Here is a 26,970-nt window from a genome sequence, read left to right as displayed (position 1 = left end):
AGTGTTGGAACACTTTAATAGCGATATGCAGAGGGAGAGCAATGCGGTCTCACTACAGAGCAAGCCAGCACAGTTAGCATGATGATTGCGCAATCCATGTTGAAGCTCAGCTGGCTGCAGCCTCGCCGCTCGTTTCTACTTAGTATTTGAACGGTAAATGTGAAAATTCAGCGATTTTGAAAAAATAAATCCAAAACCGGCGAAGTTAAATGGAAACGAACTTTAAAGTAGAAATCACTAAATAAATAACTGTTTAATGTATTTTTTCATTTGACGGCCTCACCTGCCTCCCCTGACTGCACGTTACTGTTTGTCTCTGTGTGCCCTGCGATTGGCTGGCAAGCAATTCAGGGTGTCCCCCGCCGAGTGCCCAAAGATGGCTGGGATAGGCTCCAGCACCCCCCGCGACCCGAATGAGGATAAAACGGTCTTTGGATGGATGGGTGGATGCATGCATGGATGGATGGATGGATGGATGGATGGATGGATGGATGGATGGATGGATGGATGGATTCTAAGCCGTATTGTCAGATTTAAAAAAACATGGAAGGCTTTTAGGTGTGCCTTGTAGTGCGGAAAATACGGTGCATACTTTCTCCAGATGGCTGAATACAACAACAATCTGTATATGGTATAGTTTCCAGAAGTGTAACCATACCCTGTTTTCTTGTACTCTGCTTCTGATAGGTGGCCATCAGAGGGAAATCATCATATCAAAAAGTGACAGCAAAGTATTGATTACGGACTACGACCCATTTAAGGACTATGTCGTCAATGTAATTTCTGTCAGTGGCAGCACTCAGAGCCGTGCGCTGCTTGGCAGATTTAAAGGTGCATTCAGACATTTCACGCTGCCTTATTGCTATTGTGGTCGTTGTCAACGTGGCTATTAACTGGAGTATGACTGCAGAGTTCAACTTTCATATCGACTTGAAGTATTCAGTGATGTACAATAGTTGCAACTGATGCCGTCCTATTAGTGTGAATGACTTGTTTACTGCCTTCCTTGACAACATACTTCATTTTTAGTGTGTGACTGGATACATGAAGGCAAAGCTATAAAAGGGTACAATCTGCAAGGAAAGGTGCTATATGAATTTTATGACAGTGAACCCCAATTTAGTGCTGAGTTTATGTTCCAGGTTCATCCGCTATAAAGAGACCATCATTTTAGCCCTTACACACACACTTTAAAAACATTTAAAGTTATTAATACGCACGTACTTATAACAACAGGTATATTATTGGTGCTATCAAGTGATCAAAAAATGTGTGTGATATATTAATTTGGTCTGTAATTAATTGATCTAATTAATCTATTTTTAGTCTCATCTAAAAATGACTGGGAAAACCCCTATTTTCATTTTAAATTCAATACATGATTGAGGCAGATCAAAAGATAAAAGAAAATGTGGCATTGTAACGTATAGTATTCTATTGGTTTTTCAGTAGACTTGGATAGATGCAGTCCGAGCCATTTACTTTCTGCTGTATTTGAGACTAGTCAAAATCACCCCTTCGGAAAAAATCAAAGCATGAATATGTACTGTATATCTTATACACACACTAACACACACGGCAGAGGCGCGTAAAATTAAAAAAAAAAAAAAAGGAAAAAAAGGGTGCTCACTTAAATATCTGCAAAATAGCCTGTTACGAACAATGAACTGCAAGAGTGAGGATTGAATGAACTGTGACATGCCTTCTCTATTCCATGTACAGCACTTGAGAGGGGCGCGGGTGACGGAGTAGGCAAAACGCAGCCACAGCGAGTGACTGATTCATTCATTCTTCTTGAAAATGTCAACGAGATTTCTGGAGGTAAGATAAATGCTCACACAGGTGCCAGGTTGATCATGTGTCATATCTAAGTTAGTCCTCAGGTGAATAAAACAAAACAGAAGTGTTTGCTCTATTCAGGGCTGGTCATGAATTGATGCAACATTAACAGATGTTTGGCCATTTTGAAACAGCTGTTGATTACAACCCAAAGGCCCCCTAAAATGTGCGCCCTGGGTCTTTCCATAACCAGCTGGATAAGATGAGAAATTTCTTCCTCTATGCTGAGCCTTGGTGCTTCTCAGTGACAGGAAACCCCACCTTTTGAAAGCAGCACACAAACAGAAATCAAATGCTAATCCTGTTTATATTCTGTTGGTAAATCATTCAGAGTTATGTACACACGGCTGAGTGATATATTTATCAAAGGCTATTTGTGGTTTCCTATAAACTTGAACCACATTACACCCACACAAGATTGTTTGGCTACTCATCTAAAAACAACAACAACAACAAAAAGATCTTATTTGAACTGGTTCGTAATACGCTACATGTTTGAACACCTTGTATTTGGAATTCAGTCAAAAGAGAGAAACAGAAAAGGATTATTTCTGCTTGGTCACCACCTGGCTAAATGCTGCTGCATATGTTAATTTTACACACAATTAAAGGCATTCACATATGTCCAAAACCAATTATGTCAACACTGTAGTGCATTTATTCTTTCATGTTTGTATTTCGTAATACCAGAAAACATGTTTTTCCCCTTCAAGTGTATATGTGTGCTCCATTGCGATATAATTGGATTGTTTGGGTTGAAAATTGTGCTTGAGCTTTAAATTGCATGATATAAGCACCTTTCTAATAAAATAGCTTTCACTGTATGTGCACAAAAGTACACACACAGACAAAACAAAACCATATATTATTTCCAAAATTGGGTTTGTGCACTTCTTAACTTCCTGGGAATCTTCTGTAAAGGTGTTTTCTGTGTGCTTTTAAAATGGATTGCTTCAAGAAATAAACAATACTTGTGGCTTTGAGCGCTCTTAACTGCTTCAAATACAACAGAAGCTTTTAAAAACACACTAGAAGACACTTTAGGGAAAAAATACTCCATTCATTCATTCATGCATTCATTTATTCATTCATTCATTCAACAGAACCTAATTTTACGCCTTCAACGTGGTTCTTTTTTCAGCACACATGCACGTTAGCCTGGTTTATTATTCAAATGTCACTTTGCAACAGGAACATTTATTACAAGGCATCATGGGAATGCAACTTCATAGATTTATTCCGGCAATTTCAATTAAGTCAGTTTCTGTTAAATCTCAACAGAGTGCACACCAAGAGTGTGAGAGCAATTCTAATTCAAATTCTGATTATTTTCTCAAGAACTTGCAGTGTATATGCCGCTAACGTTATTAGACCATGTCTGAAGGATGTGATCAATCCTGCTAATATCATTTAGTGTTTTCATGTGGCCTCTTTCAATTTCGGCTGTTTCAACGACACTTGGGAATCACCCTTTTCTTTTCCGTTACGGAATGCGAGCGGATTACTATTACGTGTTTGGTCAATATTTTTTCCATCTAAATTACTTTTTTCCTGTTGATTTATTTTGCTGATAGACATGGTACTTGAAATGATATTTTCACCGATGATTAAAAAAATGTTCAACACAATTAAAAGGTTTGTTTAATTCCATTTGAAAAATTGAAAACAACTCTAAACCCCTGAATAAATCAGAATCAGAATCAGAATCATCTTTATTGCCAAGTATGTAGAACACACAAGGAATTTGTTTCCGGTAGAACACGCTGCACTAGTATCGTCGTAAAAAAAAACTGCTAAGTGGCACTATACAGTTCCATTTTGGCTACTGTTGAAAGAGTTCAAAGAGTTCTAAGAGTTAATGGCTTGGGGGAAGAAGCTGTTTAAATGTCTGCTGCATTTGGTGCGCATGGATCGGTAGCGCCTGCCTGTGGCTGTGTTTTGCCTACTCCGTCACCCGCGCCCCTCTCAAGTGCTGTACATGGAATAGAGAAGGCATGTCACAGTTCATTCAATCCTCACTCTTGCAGTTCATTGTTCGTAACAGGCTATTTTGCAGATATTTAAGTGAGCACCCTTTTTTTCCTATTTTTTTTTATTTTATTTTACGCGACCTGGAACTTGAAGAGCACAGTAGAACACTTCAGTGAAGATTGAAGACTCCACGTGAGAGCTGAATCGTTTTTTTTTTTTGCCTGAAGACGTCTGGTAGAGGATTCGCTGCAGTAGAAGATGTCAGTGGTAAAAGTTTGAGCTGCGAAGTGAAAGGAGCGGTGTCTCAAGCCTAAACAAGGAGCACGTTGAATAAGCAACGTCTCGGCAAGCGAGCCCAAGGACTGCCACTGAACTCTTGGCTGCAAAAAGACCTCGCCATCTTAAAAGACAAGCAGACGTTTCCCGACATGGGCACTGGCAAACAACATTCAGCAAGTTGATTTAATTATCACAAGTCGCAAATACTGACTTTTGCATTTCTATAGTTGCATTGCAAGTGTGTGATATAATTATATAAGTCTTTGTGAATTGATTGCAATTGTTTTATTAAGTATTGAAGTTTGGGTTACAAGGTAAATTGAAAATAGTATATTTACACCTGTATTTTGTGACACTCTACTGTACATTTAAAGTTAAAAGGCTAAGCCTTAAGGTATATTTACACAAAAGGGATAATTTATTTACATTTCAACTACATTTTTGCTACACAGTCAACATGCCACGTGAAGGTAAATAGAGCGGCCATATGCCCAACAAGATAAAGTTAAAGCAACAGTAAATGTAACACCATATTCGAGTAAAGCAGATTCCACACAGCCTAGGAGAAGTGAACGCACTCGCACACGAAATGAAAAGGGACAGGCACTTGTAGACGACAAGTTGAAAGATCTGAAAGCAAATTTTAAAATGACATATGAAAGGTGGAAACACAATATTAATGGGCTAAAAAGGCCATTAAATACAATGACGATTCTGACCTAATGGATACAATGAGCAGAATAAATACAGCTCAAGTTGTGATTGATGCTACTTACCTAAAAACCAGAGACACTCTCCATCCAGAGCATCTAGACTCAGAATTCCGGAGAAGGAATGACACATGCAAAGCACTCACCCAAACTGCCAATAAAAGCAAGTCAGGAAACCGCAAAAACAAGACAAGGAGATCAAAGAACCTTTTCAGGAACCTAAGAAACATCTGAAGGAAGAGAAAGAAGTCAAGCAAACTGCGACAGAACTCAAAGAAATTTCTGACAAAGAAAAGGATGTTAAGAAACCTAAAAAGGGAGTGAAGATAGTCTAAGAATCAGTACAGAAAGAGATAGAAGAGAAAGTAAAGTGGGACAATGTTAAGTTGAGCAAACCTTACAAAGAACAAAGGTCTGTGGAATCACTCAAAGAAGATGCTGAAAAACTGCAGGAGAAACCACAGAGAGAAGAGAAACAAGACAAGAGCCGTCCTCAAGACGTTGACAAAACTCTAAAAATGGAGAGACTCGTCAAGAAACATCCCAGGGAAGTTCAGAAACCGGATTTAAAGGAGCAAGATACCAAGAGACATATCAAACAATTACAAAACAATAGAGTTAAAAAAGTTAAACCTTTGGTCAGTGACACAACATTAGACAACAAAGGCATAAGCACATTTCAGCCACGTTATGTAGAGAGGGCTAGATACAAAACAGATCTATTGCTAGACGCAGGGTAGAGAATGCACTGCAGTCTTTTTTTTTAAATATATATATATATATATATATATATATATATATATATATATATATATATATATATATATATATATACACACACACACATTACGTCTGTGTAAGCTCTCAGTCGTACAGGAGTGGTCCATCGATGAGAAGGTTTCTTCAGCCGTCATCTGTACAAAAGTGAAGGTTTCGGACGTTTCGCCTCCTATCCAAGAGGCTTCGTCAGCGAACTAAAGTCTGACTGGTCGTATCGGCCCTATTTATATATCCCTAATGTCCAGACCTGGTGGCGCCGGAAACAGCTATGATAGGTCCCTACTCTCAGGTTGGGGGGGGGGCGCGGGACCCCCCCTGTGGCCCCACTGATTGTTCCTACATTCCTGACTAACGATTGGCCTAATCCCCCCACTCCCCCCGGTATCACATCATCAGCATAACGACCCTCATCAGCATTGCGAAAGTTGCTAACCTTGCGAAAGTTGCCTAACCTGTTTTGCCTGAGCAGGCTATTGTATGAACGATCCAAATTGAACCTCACACCACCAGACCGGTTTAATGAAGGATTTTGTTGTTTTATAAGAATCGCCTCTTTTACCCCCCTTTCAAACCATCTATGTTCTTTCGCTAAGATCTTCTTAGAAACCTTCTCATCGATACACACACATTGTAAAGGGTTCAAGAATCACTGTGTGATTGGTGGGAGTGTAACCGCAGCTGATGCATTTGTTTATAACTGTTGTCCCGTAGTTGACCAGCAGATGGCTGTGCTTTATTTTCTTGACATTGCGTTGGGTTGTTGTCACTTCCGGTACAGGTTTTGCTTTCCACACTTCGTTATTTAAGTTTCATTTTACTGAGAAGACGGCGAGGATCGACATGCTTTATCGCTGTACTGTTTAGCAAGGAAAAGACAAAAGGACAAAGACCAAAAACTTCTGTTTCGGACAGAAAGCGGGCAGTGTTCTACGGTAGTGGTGGTGGTGTTGTTAGTGATTCAGCATGCAAGTGAAATCACATTAAAGAATTAACAATCAGTACAAAGAACCGCAGTCCTCTGTTTGGAATCAAAGCACAGGCTGGTCGTGCCAATCCAGAGGCTCTGTACCTCATACCCGTGTGATGCCATAAGTCAACAAGGACAGCCCACAATATCATTAGGAACTGCGGATGGATCTCACCCAATTCTCGCATCCACCGAGGAGCTTTTTAACCACCTCTGTGACCTCAAGCTCAGCAAGAGGAGAACGATCATCAACTTCCCTCGACTCTCGATCTGCATTAAAAGCCATCTCCCGAATTGAAGGTTTTAAATGAAGCTGCCATAGGGGGGAAACATATATTACATTTAATTTAATTTTTCACAGTGATAGGAAGTAACACAATCACCTGATTTAAAATATTTTTTCTAACTTGCCAAAATTAACTGTCTTTATTTTTAAATGACAGAATTATTATAATAGACAGAGACATATCGAGAAGAAAAACTTCGGAATCTAATAATTTTTCCTCATCCTTTTCTTCTTTTGGTAGCTAGATTAGAAATTCGAGCTTCCTCCGAGCTGCTTTATCACAACCATTCACTGCAGCAGGGGTGACCTTCATTAGTGTTGTTCCTCACATCTCTCGGGGGTTTTAATAGTATGCCGCTGTGCGTCAGTAGAGTCAATGAATGCGTTGCGTGTCTTTGAGCTTTTATGCACCGTGGTGATGATAATGTCACGCTCTGGATGAGTGAAAGGTGCTCTTTCATGCTCCACTGTGACTTGTGAAAGTTTCTATGCATGCTAGTGTTTGCACTTACATTTCTACATTTCAATTAATGCTGGGTGGGTTGTGTATTATTTGTCCTGTGTTTGTTATGACGTATCAATAAGTCCCTGGGGTGGGCTATTAACAAAATATTTCAACATTGATAGACAGCATGCTGGGGTAGCGTGGTGAAGTAGTGGTTGCGCAGTACTGTCCCAGTAGTGTCCAATGTGGCATTTGCATTTTCAACATTTAAAAAATACGTAACAGGCTTGTTAGACAGTGGTGTAACATCACGGCCCCATATATGCCCCAGTGCATTTTTTTGTGCACAGACTCCAGCCAAAACAAAAGTGCATGCATGCTCAGATGTGCGAGTAGAGCTTGGAACCTCAGTCACAGCCACTTATGAGAGACGTGATGTCATCACCGCAACAAGTGTACACTTCCACTTGGGGACGAAGTCTCTTTTGGTTGCCCAGAGAAACGGCACTATATGGTAATTTCCACTTCACTCGTGGGCCAAATTGGCAAGTTATATGGGTTTTAAAAAGGTAGACATAAAAAGCCGAAAGGAAAAGAAGATAATGATACTAGGCGGCACAGTGGTCGATTGGTAAGCGCATTGGCCTCACAGTGTAAAGGTGAAGGCTTCGATTCAGACTCCAAACTACCTGTGTCGATTTTTTTCTGGTTTCTTCCCGACATTCCCAAAACATGCATGGCAGGATCACTGTTCAAATTGTCCGTGTGTGTGTGTGTGTGTGTGTGTGTGTGTGTGTGTGTGTGTGTGTGTGTGTGTGTGTGTGTGTGTGTGTGTGTGTGTGTGTGTGTGTGTGTGTGTGTGTGTGTGTGTGTGTGTGTGTGTGTGTGTGTGTGTGTGTGTGTGTGTGTGTGTGTATAGACTTTATGTTTGAAGCCTGAACTGTGGCAAAAGGTCAAAAGCTTCAGGGGGATTAAATACTTTTACAAGCTTACATTTACTGCCAGGCAGGAGATCGAGAGGAAGACCGAAGAGGAGGTTTATGGATGTGGTCAAAGAGGACATGAAGGTAGCTGGTGTGAGAGAAAAGGATGCACAAAACCGGGATAGATGGAGGACATTGATTCGCTGTGGCGACCCCTGAGGGGAAAAGCCGAAAGGAAAAGAAGAAAGAAGAAGACAAGCTTACATTTATATGCTTGTTTGGCCTTTCAAAGCAAGAAAAAACTCATTCGTGAGACTGGTTTTAGGAAGTGATTTATTTTCAGCGGAAGTTGGCCCTCACTGTTGTTTCCTGAAACATGATTGCTGATAGATGATTATTGGGAATGATGTGTGATATTGGATCAGGCAGTAATGCTCAAATGTGTGTGTCACAGATGTTGTTAACTGGCCGAGCGTCCACTAGTAAAACAGATTTTAATCTCCAGTTCAGCCCAAAATGTAAATCATAACTGATCTTTGAAATTGATTTCTGTTTCCTCTGAAATGATTACCATTTATTACAAATTTGACTCCAAAATCAGAAAAATTGATTTTTCTTTAGTCTCAGCTTCAATTTTGTTTCTTGCACTGAGAGTTGCTATCATCAAGGCTGCAAATGATGACATACCATATGACACAAAACTACGTACATGTCTTCATTCTTGGGGGAAAAGTATAGAATAGTCTACTTTAATTCATTCACTGCCATTCCCAAATTTATTCTGGCATTTCCTTATGTCACGCAGCCCCCCACTTACACCTCATATTACTCCGAACTCATATAACTTGGAAATTAACTCATTTTTTCCTGAGTCTTAGGTTTCTTACGCTGCATTGAATGTTGATGTAGACCTAAAACTCAAGATTCTGTGCGTCCTGGAATTTTAGTGAAAATGACAAAAACGTTGGCACTGGAGTGACCTCAGTTTTGCACGTCTGGCAGTGAATGAGTTAATTAGCTCTTGGTTGGACAAGTTTGAGAATAGACTCTCAAACTCCCTTTGCTCCAGTGCATTTTTTACACACACACACACACACACACACACACACACACACACACACACACACACACACACACACACACACACACACACACACACACACACACACACACACACACACACACACACACACACACACACACACACACACACACACACACACACAAACATGGACAAGGGCGCACACTTGCAATAAACCCAAGGGAGCAATGTAGTTTAAGTCTAACCGGAGGCCAATGAGATTCTCTTGATATTGAATGATCTGATAGTGAGAGTCATCTTCGAGCATCACCCTTAAAAGTCACCAGTTATTTGCTATTTAGTTTTTTTTTGTTCTTTTGCTTTTCAGTACGTTTTGCTTTTCTACTTTCATTTCTTTCATAACTTTGCTGCTGTGAAATGTAAATTTCGCCACTGCAAGACTAATAAAGGCAAATCCAAATCCAAATCCAAATCCACCTCACCGAAACCCATGTGTCAGAAATCCTTTTATTAGAGACACTATTTCAGGGCTTTGGTTTTGTAATTACATACCTCTATTAAGAAGGTTGCTTGGCATTCTACGGAAGGCCTTTTAATTTAGAACTTGTAATTCCTCCTTTAGCAGGTGTGCCTGCTTACCGAGGCACAGATAACACTGCCGCTGCATCTGTTGTTCCTTTTCTCTATTCATCTGCTGCGGGTTTATTTTTATTATGATTTGTTATGATTCATTCAGGGCGGCCTGGTGGTCTAGTGGGTAACGCGTCAACCTCACAGTGCAGACCTAGCGGGTATAATTCCAGCTCTGACTTCCCCATGTGGAGTTTGCATGTTCTCTCCAGGCATGGGTGGCTTTTCTCTGGGTACTTTGGGTTCCTGCCACATTACAAAAACATGCATGGCAGACTGAATAAACATTCCAAAATGTCCTTAAGTCGGAGTCTAACTGTGGATGGTTGTTCGTCTGTTTGTGGCCTGCAATTAGCTGGGAACATGTTCATGGTGTCCCCTGCCTACCGACCAAATACGGCTGGGACAGGCTCCAGTTGCCCCGCCACTCTCGTGAGGATAAAGCTGATTGGAGGGAGGATTCCGTCCTGCCAATGTCCTCATTCCTTTTGGTCAACCTCTGTCATATCGATCTGCCCTCTGTTTGGGTGGTCCTAAACTAGTGGCGAACCCATCTATTTCATTGCTAGGCCTTCAGTAGTGCTACATCTGAATCAATCCAAGTGTGGTATGATTTACTACAAGTCCACTAGAGGGTGCCATTAGCCAGGAAATAACTGACCGACCTTCTTCTGCCCTGACCAAATGGTTGGTGTGTAGACAGCGAGCTTAACAATCTTCCAATTAAAAAACACGAAGATGAGAATCCACCATTTAGTATTTTTATGGAAGTCTTTCTTGTAAAACTGCATACAAACAGAAAAAGAATACAAATGTTGTACAGCATCCAATTATGCGTATAAAATAACATTAATGAAACAAGCCTATTCTCTAGCACAGGGGTCGGGAACCTTTTTGACTAAGAGAGCCATAAAAGTAAAATATTTAGAAATGTTTTTCAGCGAGAGCCACACGCACACATGCGCACACACGGCTACTTTTCAACAAAATATCAGAATGTATTATTTAAATATAACTTTGTGATAGTACATGACGGCCACTATCATCCAATCAAGATGGCGCTTTCGCCCATTCTAGGTCTAAGTATTGGAAGAGACACTATTCAAACCTTTGTTGCTTGTGAATCCCCCCTGAAACCTTTGATTAAAACCTTTGTTTGTATCCAAACCTGTCGTCCATTGCACTTCTTGTCCTGTCCCGCTGAGAGCCAGCCTCTCATGATATCACAATACATACAAACATACATACATACGCGCGCACGCACGCACGCACACACACATACATAGAGAAAGTTAAAGTCATTCACTGTGAGATATTGATTGCTCTTGAGACCCTGAGACTTATATGATCTTTTTTGGGGAGTCGGGGGATAAATGCACATTGTGAATCTGATTTTACTGGATATCAATAATTTAAACAAAACATACTGAATATGTTCTTTTATTCTTGCCACGACATATGTGACAAGGATATCCACTTAATCTATTTCAATCTCAAGTGTGAAAACATTTGCTGTCGCTGCATGTGACTTAGGTCTTTAACAAGTCACCCGACCCCAATAAAGGACACAAGCTAACCAGGGGTCGGGAACCTTTTTGACTAAGAGAGCCATAAAAGTAAAATATTTAGAAATGTTTTTCAGTGAGAGCCACACGCACGCGCGCGCGCACATACAAACGCTCGCGTGCGCGCACGCGCGGCCACTTTTCAACAAAATATCAGAATGTATTATTAAAAATAACTTTGTGATAGTACTCACCGTGAACATGAATGGTTTTCCGTTCCTCGTGATTGGTAAAAATCCAGGCAAACGATCGGAATGAAATTCAATTTGCCGGTCCAGAGGCGAAGTTACTGCTAGCTAGCCTGCACAAGGCTCATAAGCTTCCACACTTGCTATCTGCAATCTACTTCTCGCAGAAGTATGTTGATGCTAACGTTAACAAGGGGCTTGTTAAAATGTCACTGACATTCGACTGTTTCATCAATGGTATTGTTTCATTGCAAATTAGAATCAGAACATTTTCTCTCCTCTAATGCTCCGGTGCATTCACGCTGAAGTGCACTAGTTGGGCTCATTTAAAGGGGCGTTTACCTGTTTCAACATGACGGCTACTATCATCCAATCAAAATGGCGCTTTCGGCCATTCTAGGTCAGTGTCATCCAATCAAAATTGCGCTTTCCGCCAACTGCAGCCCCAACGGGAAATGAACGACGAAAAAAACGACAATATGTATTATAATATGTAATATTTATCGGCGAGCCATATGCAATCATCAAAAGAGCCATATATGGCTCGCGAGCCATATGTTCCCGACCCCTGCTCTAGCATTATAGATAACTTGCACAACAAACAATAAAATGTATAATAGTGTAAATGTACTTACAGATTGTGCCTGAACAAGTCGATAGAAAGAGGATGGACATGCATGTAATCACAACTCTCCACAGTTCGATTTCAAAATGGCTACTCCACGTTTTTTTGAGTGGTTTTAACTATTCCACCACTAGGGGGCACTGTACTGTATTGTAATGTAATTACTGGGGGCAATGATCTCCAATTTTTCTTGAAAAGTCCGTCTTGAAAATGACTAACAGTAAATCACCAACCAAATCCATTTCTTCAGCCATTGTGGGTTGACAAAACTTAAATACAAAAACGCACGTCTGGAAGCAGCGCAACGAGAAAAGTAATGACAGGAAGCTGAAAGACCATTTGGAATTATTTAATAAGAATTCATGGGCAAAACGTACATAATTAACATCAGTCAGTGATTCAGATTTTTAGGCCAGCACAGAAGGCTTTGCATGCCTTGACGGTCCGCCACTGTCCTGAACCCATACCTGGGGTGCCGAGAGATGCCTTGTGTCGTTAATTCATCCAGGTGCACATTTTCTGGGTTTTAGTTGATTTTGAACGGCATCTGCCCACTGCCACAGGTGGCAGTGGGCAGCAACGACACTGTAAACAGTAGGGCACAAAGAAAAAAAAAATGCGCCACAGGAGCCACGCAGGCATACTAACTTTCAATGAGGCAGTAAATGAAAGAGAGACACACCACACGATGACATCTAAGTGTCTAAAGTTTATCTTCTTGTGGTATTCTGCAAACGTAGTTTAATCTTGTCTTGCGCACAGTTGGGCAGTGTTCCATCATGTGGCACAGTGCTAGTAATATTCTTATGCATATATGGCAATGTCTTCTTCCACTTGATCGCTTACACTTCCGCCTCCATTGTTTTAATCAATTTATTGTTTGTGCGTTTTCCCCCTGCATGTTATGGCAAGGAGCTTTGATGCTCAAACAGTATAAGAGTTTATATCCAGGCATATGTCACAATTCTGCTGAATTATTATGGCAGGCGGCAGCCCATTGAAATCACCAACGATTGCAACATTAATTTGAATCATCTGTATAGGTTGCCAGTTCAGAACAGGGTCGAGTGATGATGAAGATGATGATGATGACAGCTCAGGCATGGGCAAACTACGGCCCGCGGGCCACATACGGCCCGTTAGGCTTTTTAATCCGGCCCGCCGAACTTGCCCAAATTATAGTTCAAACACTGTCTAAAACTCATGACAAAAAGTTAGCGAACAACAGGGCAGATAACTGAAAAGTTGCCTGTCCCATTTTTCACAACTTGAAGCACAAAGCCACAACTAATCACATTAAAAAAACATTGTAACAAAGTATAAAGTTTTTTTTTTAAATCAAGAATGCACCTACTACAAATGCTACCTTGCTTAATTTACGGTAAATGTGCAAGGCTGTAGATTTTGCTGCAGTAGTCTATTGTCATTGCGGTTCACAATACAACATTTGCATTGCTTCCTACGAGCCACTAAGCCCCTTTCATAAGTCTCACGTACACTTTACAGTCACGGTTTAATGTAAATTTACGTTTTTTTTTAGCGTCACATATGTTGTTAGCTTCTTTTGAATCTTTCTTCTGGTCTGAGGTTCTGTGCATCTATTTTGGAAAATGACATGCAATTGCACGACTTTATAACGCTTGCGAAAGTCCGGAAGAAAGAAGCAGGCTTCTGATTGGCTGCCGTGCCGAGTATGCAAATTTCAACTGCAGGTAGGTCGGCGACGGTACACGTGTTTTGTTTGTGCGTGTAGGCGAGGGCGTCAGTGAGGAGTTTGTTGAGCGCTCGGTCAGGACAAACCATCGATGATTTGGCGGAATTTAACACAAGTAGGTATTATTGAGCTTGAAATTTCGTTGTGTCATAATATGTTTTGAATTTTGAAAGTGATTCATTTTTCAATCAATGTTGATTTCTTTAACTTTGCCCCTTCGATGGAAACTTATTAAAAACAGACGTAATCTTGATAAATCACAGTGCATGTTATTTTAATCTATTTCCATTTCCTCCTCCAAGTATCTGCGAAATAGTATGTAAACGCCATATTCCTTGAGACAAATTTATTAACTGATCAGGGATATTTTTCACATTTGAAAGACAGTTAATAAATTGGGTTGTAGTGTTCTTACTGTGCTATGAGGTTTGCACACACTACATTTAAAGGACAACCGGCACCATTTTTTGTTTGTTTCCCACTGACATCAGAAAAACGTTTTATAGCATCTAAAATACCCAAATCATGTAGGCTGATATTTTTAGTTAAATGAAAAACACCAATAAAAATGACTTCAAAATGAATCCGGAAATGGCCAGTTTCAGAAGGTCCCACCCCCTTGTTCGTGACGTCACGCCAAGATGTCTTGCCTTGCTCGAGAATCAAAACAATGGCTTCAGATTCGGAGAAGATGCTTTCTTGTTACTCATCCAGTTATGAATATGATTCAAATAGTTCTGAAGAGGAAAGAATAAATGTTTGCAATTGATTCAAGGAGTCCTCCCATATTAATTCGAGCCGTCAATGACAGCAATGTAGCACCCAGAAAATGCAGAAGATTGCGCCCAAGCTCCGTTGGAAATGGGCTGATTTGTCAGCTGGGAATTTGTGTCAGCGAATATCAAATAGTTGTCTTGGTGCAACACGCAACGATTCACCATGGCGTTATTTATGTGTTTTCCTTCTAATTTCGCCATCAACACGGATCAACACGAAGTTTTCAGACCAAACAAAGTACCCAAAATGCATTGTATGTCGCTTTCTTGGTCAGGGGCGGTCCAAACGTGACGTCACATGGGGATCGTCATCAACTCGAAAACAAGACTTCATGAATATTCAGCGCAAGTCTTAAAACGTAAACTATAGCTATATGCTGTGGAATCTTTGTAAAATACGCTCAGTCGAAGTCATTTGAAGTGATTTTATAAATTATGGACATAACTTGTTCAGAGTATTTCCGGCCCAAACACTCCCTCCAAATGCTCCTGGCCCGGCCCCTCTGTCAAATTTTAGAACCCAATGCGGCCCGCGAGTCAAAAAGTTTGCCCACCCCTGTGACAGCTAGTGAGACAGTCTAAACATGGCATGAGGAAAAGCAATAAGGAAATCAGTGAGGAGAATTGAAAAATAATGAGTATAAACTTGAATTCAAAGCCAAAGGAAGCAAAAGGACTCAGGTCTCAGTGCCCTCTGCAATTCACACACTTTTTTCTCCATTTATCTCCCTTCACTAACGGCTCTATCCACCTTGCCAATGTGTCTTTATATTTTGCATTAGGCTCTGGCCCATAGCTGAATCATTTCTATTCAAAGCTCTGTTTGCCTCGCATATGCTGAGTGTCGATTCACAGTCTCGGGAGCGGATCGACCATCGCTCACTTTGGTTTGCATCCTCGTGAGAGAGCAAGAGTGCAATTGCCAGATTTTTGTCCATGTCCTCAATTAAGTAAGAGGGGTCGCTGTTGGGTTCAGCTAATTGTATGACACTGCACTTGGGTGCCTCTTCAGGTGGTATATGGGTCACTCTTGGCAAGGACTGCTACAATGAAGAAGTCAATTACAATGATTTGTGTCCACTTAGGTGACTTTACACCTCATCATGAAAATACTGAAAATGATGTGGGTCCTGGAGTGTGATGCATAATTGGCAACTGTGAGTGGCAACCAGCTCAGGGTGTGCCCTGTCCAGGCACCTCCATGCTGCCAAAGAGAAAAGGGAATGGCTCTAGCATGACCGTGAGGATAAGCGGTTTGGATAACGGACAAAATAGATGTGAAAAACAATAGGCATAGCACATTAAATTTTCTGGAGGCGTGAACGTAACGTGAACGTGACTGTGAATCGTTATATGCGTCCTACCATTGGTTGGTGACCAGTTTAGGGTGACTGAGCTGAAGTCATGAGCATGTGTGTTATAGAAAATTGATGATGTGAAAACAAGAATATCAGATGTATTGTTGTATTGTGTCGGATTTGATTGGATTAGCCTTTATTAGTCTTGCAGTGGGGAAATCTACATTTCACAGCAGAAAAGTGATGAAAATAAGAGAAAAGGAAAGGAAGAAGTAGGAAAAAATACAGGACCTGCTGTAAAGGCTGCCACTCTCGCGGCGCCATCTTGCAGTCAAAACAATAACAAAAAACTAAATAATAAATAATGTGACACAACACAAAAGACACAGAAGGTCATTCAATTTTAACTAATTTCTGCACCCTTGTTGTATGAAGCAGTTCGCGATGAGAGAGGAGAGGATTAAAGCGTCCTTTTCACCAGTGGATCAGGGACGTCATGGTGAAATGTGCGTGTCAGCTACAAGCTGCATATTGAAAGCAAACACAAAGTTGTAGTATCCATTGACGAAGAGACTGTCTCACAACTCCTGTTCCACATAAATCCGCTTCAATACCAAGCCACAACAGTTTCACATATGCATCGGCACTCGGCGCTGACGCTCCTTTCTTCCTTTCTTCACATCGTGGGCTCCTCAAGCCATGCATCCATCCAGTCTGCAGACAGTCCAACAGCAACCGCTCAGCCTTGATGAATGTCATGGTCAAAATTGCTGAAAAACAATGCCAATGCAATGCCAATGCATTGCAACTGCATTTGCAAAGCAAACTGCTTGTTTATTTCTGTACTGTATAAGGAATTACCAATAAACATAGCAGCTGAATAGCGTAGTTGCACAGAGCTGACACACAGTTGCCACACAAACTGTTGTTTAGAAGCAACTGTATGTTTTGACCAGTAACATCTTGAATGGAAATGTCATGCTTGGACACATTTGACCAGCTTAAATGATGTGTCCGAAGGTGTTTCACTGACCTGGCTTGAAAATGTTTGTAAGTGCGTGAGCTTGAGCACAGCAGGGCTGGTTATTAATGGTTTCTTTCTTGTGATTGCTATTTGTACTGAAATGCTCATTGAAAAAAAAATCTCAAAAGTCAATAATGCAGCAAACAATAATGCAGTTTGGTCTCGTAAATTGGTGCGTTATTGTATGGAAACATTTTGAAGAATTGATTAATGTACCAAAGTGGGAATACAAATGGTGCTTTGGCGTGATATCAACTGGCCCAATGTGAGCCAGGCATCCACTGTTTTTTCAACATACCCTTATTTCCTATTCCGATCCATGATTTAAGGCCTTGATATTTTTTGACGACCAGCAATAGAATGGTGACCCATCCAAAATGGACCTCGCTCCAGCTCACCTGGAACCTTGTGAGTTCTATACAACTAGGAGTACATAGTAGAAACTAATAGCATATCTGGCAAGAAATAATAGAGTTGGGTGCTTTGCAAACTAGTGTCTCCCACTTGTGGAGTCAATTATTAAACCATATTTAATGGATCCAGGAAGAGTCACCCAGACATTTTTTTTCAATATGTGCATAAGGCTAAAAATAAATAAATAATAAAGCCCGATATGATAAGAGTGGCCCAATAGTGAAATAGAAGCCTACTCAGCTTCATCAGTAAATATGTGAGCAACCAAGCACAGAGATTAGGTTAAGACAAACAGAATAGAGAGAGCAGGAAAAGCAAACGGACAAAGGTAGAGGACAGCCAGGTTTAGGGAAAGCCTATTGGTGTATTGAGCCAAAACATGAGACATCTGCTGTGTCAGAGCATCTTTGCAGGAGGCTGAAACACGACAACGCAGTCCATAAAAGTGTCACGGTGTGCGAGGTGGTGATGGTCGTGGATCCAATAATAAGCAGGCAGAAGGGAGCAACATGATGTATTTGACAAATTGTATTAAAATAAAGTCAGCAGGAACAAATTCTAAAACATCAAAGTCATCTGAAAAGTACAAAGTATCAAAGAAAACAATGAGTAAAAATTTGCCAAGATGAAACAAACCTGACACGGTGCAGCAAACACATACACAGTACAATGACCCGACACCCAATGGTCGTGCCGGGAGTCCTTTTAACTGCCACTGATCAAGACGACCAGCACCTGTGCAACTGAGGGCGGGGCCGACAGCACTACGCCAACCAGAACGTGACAGTCTGCCACTAATCAGAACGATCAACAACTGTGCAGGTGGAGGCAGGGCCGACAGTGCCACTCGTTGGTCACTACCCAGATCGTGACAGTACACCCCCCCCCCCCCCTTCAAGGGACTGCTTCCAGAAGTCCCAACAGTATCCCAAAAGGTCCAACTTGCCAAGGAACAATGGTGGAGACGGCAACCGTTGCCTCTCCAGCATATGATGGGCGGCGGCCTGATGGGAACGGGACTCGGCCTGATGTGGACACGGCACGGCTCGTCGTGGACATGAGTGCGACCCTTCTCACACAATCACCTCCATCTATCCCGGTTTTGTGCATCCTCTTCTCTCTCACCAGCTACTTTCATGTCCTCTGTGACCACATCCATAAACCTCCTATTCAGTCTTCCTCTCGGTCTGCATCCTGGCAGTTCAAGGCTCAGCATCCTTCACCCGATATAGTTACTCTCTCTCCTCTGGACATGTCCAAACCATCTCAGTCTGGCCTCTCTGACTTTCTCTCCAAAGACTCTAATATGAGTTGTCCCTCTAATGTACTCATTCCTGATCCTATCCAACCTGGTCACTGGTCAGGATGTGTTAAATGTACCCGTTTTAAAAGATGAATAAATTTGACTACTTTGAAGAGTTGGGTGAGTTTTATCTCACCTTTGCATTTTTAACTTTCAATTGCAATTTTTATTGTTCATGGGAATTAGGGACTCAGTTAGTCACGTACAACTGAAATATTACTGCGCTTTGCACTTGTAATTCACTCTTCCCCCTCCAGGTAGAAAGTGAATGTCACATTTGAAACAGTTTGTGAAATAGGAAAAATCACAGTTAGATCTAATGAGATCTAAGTTTTCGTCTGCCATTTGTCAGATGGGATAAGCTGTGACTGTGAGCGTGATTTCTTGTTTGTCTATCTGTGCCTTGCGAGTGGCTGGAAACCAGTTCAAGGTGTCCCCGGCCTACTGACCGAAGACAGCCGCAACCCTTGTGAAGTGGATGAAAAAAATTGATGGATGGAGGGTCGTATGTGACTCCACCATTCAAAGATAAAAAAAAGTGCCAGGATTTACGTTTCCCATCCCATTTTCTATATATTATGCCTCTGTCCCTGGATGTGTGCTAGCAGCGATCTGGTCACCTCTTGGCACTGTTACAGTTTTAGTAACAATTTCAGCTCTCCTGTTTGATAATCCGATTGTCTGGAAGCCACTTTTCCCCGACCAGTCGGCTTTGTGTTTGACCCCTTAAACTGTCAGTTTAGCGTGTATTTGTGAGCCGATGATGCTCATCTATTTGAGGACTTGCATGAAAATATGATCAGTTACTGCAGTGGCTTTGTTAATCACAAGCTTAAATGCAAATGGGGTTCAAATATAGTTCACCGAACAACATTGTTGAGTGCCGGATAAATTAAAGACAGTTTAGCACCGAATGCTCTGAGTCTTCTTTACATGGCTGAACGTGAAGGAGGTGAGTCCAGATGTTTTCTTAAAAGCCACTGGACTGATTCACTTTCATTATCATTCGTTTCAGCAAATTTGACCAATTCTGTGCATCACACTTTTCAGCAAGACTTTATTGGAGGTGCTTTTTTTGTCTCGGGATGTTCTTCTGTTCACAAGGGTATGTTTGGGTAACTTCAAAGAGAAAGAACTTTAATTTTCACCAAAACTAAAAGTACCCCATCCGTGCATTCATTCATACCTTAGCAAAACTTGACTTTGTAGATGGCAAAAAACATGCCAGAACTCGTTATAGCAAATAGCACTTGTTACCTTCTCCTTGGGTCTCATTTCTTCTTTTTCCAGTCATGTTCCATAAATGAGCTCTCAGGGTGTGTAATTTCAATTGAAAAGAGTGAAGGTGTTAGATACGAGGAGAGATGAAGGGGATTTGGTAGTGGGGGGAAAAAAAGAACTAAGGCAGATGGGACTTGGGGGAGAAGAGGCACCTTTGACCAGCCGGATGTTGCTTGCAAGGCAGGCGGTGTGTTGCGATAAAATGTATCAGCACGAATCACAGTAGCAACCGACCAATCTCTCTGACAACAACAACGTTCGCATGCATGTTTATGCACAGGCCCATAGCAAGGCTTTGAGTTGCTGTCCCCATTCTATGTGTATTATTTGTCTGCATGGGTAAGTCAATAGCCCCATGATTGCAGAAGCAATGTATATCGGATATGTGATTTTGGATCATTGTTCAAAACATTGGGCATGTTTAATATGACAAATTGTCAGATCATTACGGTTCATAATGCTCCTCAGATTATACGGGATGTGCAATTTTTCTTGCATGCGTTACAAACGAACCCTCGTTAATTGCCCAATGCCAATGTAAAACATGAAATACATTGACAAAAAAATATACCATACTTGCTTTTTCAAGATCCATTCAAATATTGACTGGGTATTCTTTAGCAAATTGAAATTGGTGGTCCCAGCTAGGCAGCAGCCAAAGGCGGGAACCCTGGCGGTCCGACCCTCAACTGCAGAAGCAAGCTCTTGGGACGTGGACACCTCTCTTACAGGGAAGGAGCCCGAGCTGGTGCACGAGGTCGAAAATTTCCGACTAGACAAAGTTGGGCTTGTCTCCACACACAGCCTGGGTTCCGGTACCAGCCCTCTCAAGAGGGGTTGGACTCTCTTTCACTCTGGAGTTGCCCACGGTGAGAGGCGTAGAGCAGGTGTCGGCATGCCGCCCCCGGCTCGCCGCCTGTACGTTGGGATTCATCACGGTAGACGAAATGGTTGCTTCCCTCCGCCTTCAGGTGGGGGGACGGGTTCTGACTTTGTCTGTGCATATGCACCAAACAACAGTTCAGTGTACCAATCCTTTTTGGAGACCTTAGGGGATGTGCTGGGGAGCACTCCCCTTGGGGACTCCCTTGTTCTGCTGGGCGATTTCAATGATCATGTGGGCAATGACAGTGAGACCAGGAGGGGCGTGATTGGGAGAAACAACCCCCCCACCCCGATCAGAACAGGAGTGGTGTTTTGTTATTGGACTTCTGTGCTCGACACGGATTGTCTATAACAAACACTTTATTCAAACATAAGGGTATCCATATGTGCACGTGGCACCAGGACACCCATGGTCACAGTTCGATGATTGACTTTACAGTTGTATCATCGGATTTGCGGCCTCATGTTTTGGACACTCGAGTGAAGAGAGGGGCGGAGCTGTCTACTGATCACAACCTGGTGGTGAGTAGGCTCCGTTGGTGGGGGAAGATGCTAGTCTGACCTGGCAGAACCAAACGTGTTTTGAGGGTTTGTTGGGAACGTTTGGCGGAATCCCCTGTCAGAAGGAGTTTCAACTCCCACCTCCGGCAGAACTTTACACATGTCCCGGGGGAGGTGGGGGACATTGAGTCCGAATGGACCATGTTCCGTACCTCCCTTGCTGAGGTGGCAAATCGGAGTTGTGGCCGTAAGGTGGTTGGTGCCTGACATGGCGGCAATCCCCGTACTTGCTGGTGGACACCAGTAGTAAGGGATGCCTTAAAGCTGAAGGAGGAGTCCTACCGGGCCTATATGGCCTGTGGGACCCTGAGACAGCTGGCAGGTATCGAATAGCCAAGCGGAATGCAGCCTCGGTGGTCGCCGTGGCAAAAACACGGGCATGGGTAGAGTTCGGTGAGGCCATGGAAATTCCGGTCCACCATCCGGCCTCTCAGGAGGGGAAAGCAGTGCACCACTAACACTGTGTAGAGTGAGGATGGGGCGCTGCTGACCTCGACTCAAGACGTTGTGAACCGGTGGGCAGAGTACTTCGAAGACCTCCTCAACTCCACCAACACACCTTCCTTGGAGGAAGCAGTGTCTGGGGACTCCGAGGTGGGCTCTCCTATCTCTGGAGCTGAAGTCACCGAGGTGGTTAAAAAGCTCCTCTGTGGCAAGGCCCCGGGGGTGGATGAGATCCGACCGGCTCTCATCCAGGCTCTGGATGTTGTGGGGCTGTCTTGGCTGACACGTCTCTGCAACATTGCGTGGTCATCGGGGAGAGTGCCTCTGGATTGGCAGACCGGGGTGGTGGTCCCCCTTTTTAAAAAGGGGGACCGGAGGGCGTGTTCCAAATACAGAGGGATCAGACTCCTCAGCCTCCCTGGAAAGGTCTATTCAGGGGTTATAGAGGGGCAGGTCCGTCGGAAAGTCGAGCCTCAGATTGAGGAGGAGCAGTGTGGTTTTCGTCCCGGCCGCGGAACAGTGGACCAGCTCTACACCCTTAGCAGGGTCCTCGAGGGTGCATGGGAATTCGCCCAACCAGTCTACATGTGCTTTGTGGACTTGGAGAAAGCGTTTGATACGTGTCCCGTGTTCTGTGGAGGGTGTTTCGGGAGTTTGGGGTACAGGAGCGGCTGATACGGGCCGTTCGGTCCCTATACAACCGATGTCAGAGTCTGGTTCGCATTGCCGGCAATAAGTCGGAATCGTTTCCAGTGAGGGTTGGGCTCTGCCAAGGCTACCCTTTGTTACCGATTCTATTCATAACCTTTATGGACAGAATTTCTAGGTGCAGCCGAAGCGTTGAAGCTTTCCGTTTTGGTGGCCTCAGTATAGCATCTCTGCTTTTTGCTGATGATGTGATACTGTTGGGGCCTTCAACTGGGATGAGAATCAGCACCTCCAAAGCTGAGACAATGGTTCTCAGTTGGAAAATGGTGGAGTCCTCTCTCCGGGTAGGGGAGGAGAGTTTGCCTCAAGTGGAGGAGTTTAAGTATCTGGGAGTCTTGTTCACGAATGAGAGTGTGAGGGAGCGAGAGGTCGACAGGTCGACGAGCTATGGTTCGTGTGCAAGCGGCCGAAATGAGCTTTCTCTGTAGGGTGTCTGGGCTCTCCCTTCGAAATAAGGTGAGTAGTTCGGTCATCCGGGAGGATCTCAAAGTCGAGCCGCTTCTCCTCCACATAGAGAGGAGCCAGATGAAGTGGCTCGGGCATCTGATTAGGATGCCCCCAGGTGATGTGTTCCGAGCATGCCCCACTGGCAGGAGACCCTGGGGATGACCCAGAACACGCTGGAGAGACTATATCTCCCAGCTGGCCTGGGAACGCCTCAGGATCCGCCAGGACGAGCTAGAACAGGGGTGGGCAAACTTTTTGACTCGCGGGCCGCAATGGGTTCTAAAATTTGACAGAGGGGCCGGGCCAGGAGCATTTGGAGGGAGTGTTTGGGCCGGAAATACTAAACCTAAAGCATTAAAGGACAACCGACGCCTCCGGACAAGTTATGTCCATAATTTGGAAAATCACTTCAAATGACTTCGACTGAGTGTATTTTAATAAGATTTCACCGCATATAGCTATAGTTTACGTTTTAAGACTCGCGCTGAATATTCATGAAGTCTTGTTTTCGAGTTGATGACGATCCCCATGTGACGTCACGTTTGGAACGCCCCTGACCGAGAAAGCGACACACAATGCATTTTGCGGTAATTTGTTTGGTCTGAAAACTTCGTGTTGATCCGTGTTGATGGCAAAATTAGAAGGAAAACACATAAATAATGCGATGATGAATCGTTGTGTGTTGCACCAACACTACTATTTGATACTAGTTGACACAAATTCTCAGCAGACAAATCGGCCCATTTCCAACGGAGCTTGGGCGCCATCTTCTGCATTTTCTGGGTGCTACATTGCTGTCATTGATGGCTCGAATTGAAATGGGAGGACTCCTTTAATCAATTGCAAATATTTATGCTTTCCTCTTCAGAACTATTTGAATCATATTCATAACTGGATGAGTAACAAGAAAGCATCTTCTCCAAATCTGAAGCCATTGTTTTGATTCTCGAGTAAGGCAAGACATCTTGGCTTGACGTCACGAACAAGGGACTGGGACCTTCTGAAACTGGCCATTTCCGGATTCATTTTGAAGTCATTTTTATTGGTGTTTTTCATTTGACTAAAAATATCAGCCTGCGTGTTTTGGGTATTTTAGATGATATAAAACGTTTTTCTGATCTCAGTAAGAAACAAAAAACACATGGTGCCGGTTGTCCTTTAAATGTAGTGCGTACAGAGCACAGCACAGTAAGAACACTACAACCCAATTTATTAACTGTCTTTCAAATGTGAAAAATATCCCTGATCAATTAATACATTTGTCTCAAGGAATATGCAAGATATTGCATTTACAGACTATTTCGCAGATACTGGGAGGAGGAAATGGAAATAGATTAAAATAACATATGCACTGTGATTTATCAAGATTGCGTCTATTTTTAACAAGTTTCAATCGAAGGAGCAAAGTTAAGAAATCAACATTTATTGAAAATTTGAATCACTTTCAACATTCAAAACATATTACACAACGAAATATTCAAGCTCAATAATACCTACTTGTGTTAAATTCCGCAAAATCATGGATGGTTTGTCCTCACCGCGCGCTCTACAAACTCGCCACGGACGCCCTCGCCTTCACGCGCAAACAGTACACGTGTACCGTCGCCAAGCACACTGACATAGGCTACCTGCAGTTTAAATTTGCATACTCGGCACGGCAGCCAATCAGAAGTCTGCTTCTTTCTTCCGGACTTTCGCAAGCGTTACAAGGTTGTGCATTTGCATATCATTTTTCAAAATAGATGCACAGAACCTCAGCCCAGAAGAAAGATTCAAAAGAAGCCAACAACATGTGTGACGCTAAAAAACGTAAATTTATATCAAACCGTCACTGTAAAGTGTCCGTGAGAGTTATGAAAGGGGCTTAGTGGCACGTAGCAAGCAAGCAAGCAAGCAAGCAAGCAATGCAAACATTGCATTGTGCACCATGGTGACAAATGACTACTGCAGCGCAATCTGCAGTCTTGGACATTTACCGTAAATTAAGCAAAGTAACATTAGTGGTAGATACAGCCTTAATTAATAGAAAAAAAAATAATACTTTGTGCCGTTTGTTTTTTATTGCTTATTGCGATTGCTGGTCTTATCGTGTTTCAAGTTGTGAAAAGCGGGGCAGTCAACTTTTCAGAGTTGTCTGCCCTTTTGTCTGCTACCTTTTTGTCACGAGTTTCAGACACTGCCATATGTGGCCCGCGGGCCGTAGTTTGCCAATGCCTGAGCTAGAAGAAGTGGCTGGGGAGAGGGAAGTCTTGGCTTCCCTACTGAAACTGCTGCCCCCGCGACCCGACCCCGGATAAGCGGCAGAAGATGGATGGATGGACGGATGGATGGATGGATGGATGGATGGATGAAATTGTTGGTTTTGTCTTGATGAAGGGTTCAGATATTTTCATGCCCTTTTCTCGTACTAGGTTAATGGAAATCACACTGCTCAAATCTTTTTCCATTTTTTCATGAATATGGTCGCACCGTCCTTCAAGCATAGCAAAACAAGAAGTTTTTCTATTTCCACAAAAGTCCAAAGTTAATTACCCAGGGCGATGTTCCCTTTTGGATGCGTGCGATCAGTTGTGCACTGCTCTCACCTTGTAAGTGCGCATGGTGACTGACACTGGCACGCATCATGAAGACCGATTACATTTCTACAGTCATTCCCCCATTTCCAGGCTGGATGGGACACCACACAGTACCTTCTTACTTCACTGTTCCATGGTGCACACTCAGCTGTTTGAAACATACACTGACACCCATACATGCTATACACTCACACTCACCTCTCTGCAGGTGACATATTGACGGACCAGTCAGGAAATGTAGTAGTTCATGGAATTGCTCACTGACATCAACATGATTAGGAAACCGGTATTTAATAAATAATAACCAGCCAACGATGAAAAGGTTTCTTCAGCCGTCATCTGTACTCCTTTGAAGGTGTCGGACGTTTCGCTTCTTATCCAAGAAACTTCGTCAGCAAACTAAAGTCTTACTGGTAGTTTAGGCCCTATATATACAGTAAAGTCTCGTTATATCGATATTCAAGGGAGTCCGAAAAAATATCGATATAACCAGGACTATCGATATATCCGACCCTGTTTGCATGTAATTTTCCCCGTGCGTGCATAGAAATAGTATCGATATAACCGGGACTATCGATATAACGAGACTTTACTGTATATATATATATATATATATATATATATATATATATATATATATATATATATATATATATATATATATATTGGTCTGACTAACGACTGGCCTGAATGCCCCACTTCCACTGGTATCATCAGTATTCCTAATCCTATTTTGCCTAAATAGGCTGTTCGTCTGTGTAAGCTCTCAGTCGTACAGGAGTGGTCCATCGATGAGAAGGTTTCTTCAGCCATCATCTGTACATATTTGAAGGTTTCGGACGTTTCGCCTCCTATCCAAGAGGCTTCGTCAGCGAACTAAAGTCTGACTTGTCGTTTCGGCCCTATTTATATATCCCTAATGTCCAGCCATGGCGGCGCCGGACACAGCTATGATAGGTCCCTACTCTCAGTTTGGGGGGAGCAGAGGACCACTCCCTGTGGCCCCACTGATTGTTCCTGCATTCCTGACTAACGACTGGCCCATTTCCCCCACTCCCACCGGTATCACCTCATCAGCATTATATCAGAATGTTGCCTAAGCAGGCTGTTGTACGAACGATCCAAATTGAACCTCACCCCACCAAACCGGTTTTATGAAGGATTACGTTGTTTTATGAAAATTGCTTCTTTTACTCCCCTTTCAAACCATCTATGTTGTTTCGCGAAGATTTAACCAATACCAGCAAGCGTTGAAGGTAGAGAAAAGGAGTCAAAACATATCAGGACAG

General features: G+C 42.6%; 1 protein-coding gene across 1 annotated transcript in view; it reads left to right on the top strand.

Moving 5' to 3' along the window:
- Positions 1-26,970, top strand: part of col14a1a (collagen, type XIV, alpha 1a) — a 188,575-nt gene that overhangs the window by 24,204 nt on the left and 137,401 nt on the right. The window contains exons 4-5 of the mRNA XM_088999600.1: positions 688-831; positions 1,723-1,821. Coding sequence (XP_088855726.1) covers positions 688-831; positions 1,723-1,821 — 243 coding nt within the window. The remainder of the gene's footprint in view (positions 1-687; positions 832-1,722; positions 1,822-26,970) is intronic.

This window comes from Hippocampus bargibanti, linkage group LG06 (assembly GCF_051943395.1).
Source record: "Hippocampus bargibanti isolate YZ-2025 linkage group LG06, ASM5194339v1, whole genome shotgun sequence".
Classification (NCBI taxonomy): Eukaryota; Metazoa; Chordata; class Actinopteri; order Syngnathiformes; family Syngnathidae; genus Hippocampus; species Hippocampus bargibanti.
This window is presented reverse-complemented; position numbering and strand designations above follow the sequence as displayed.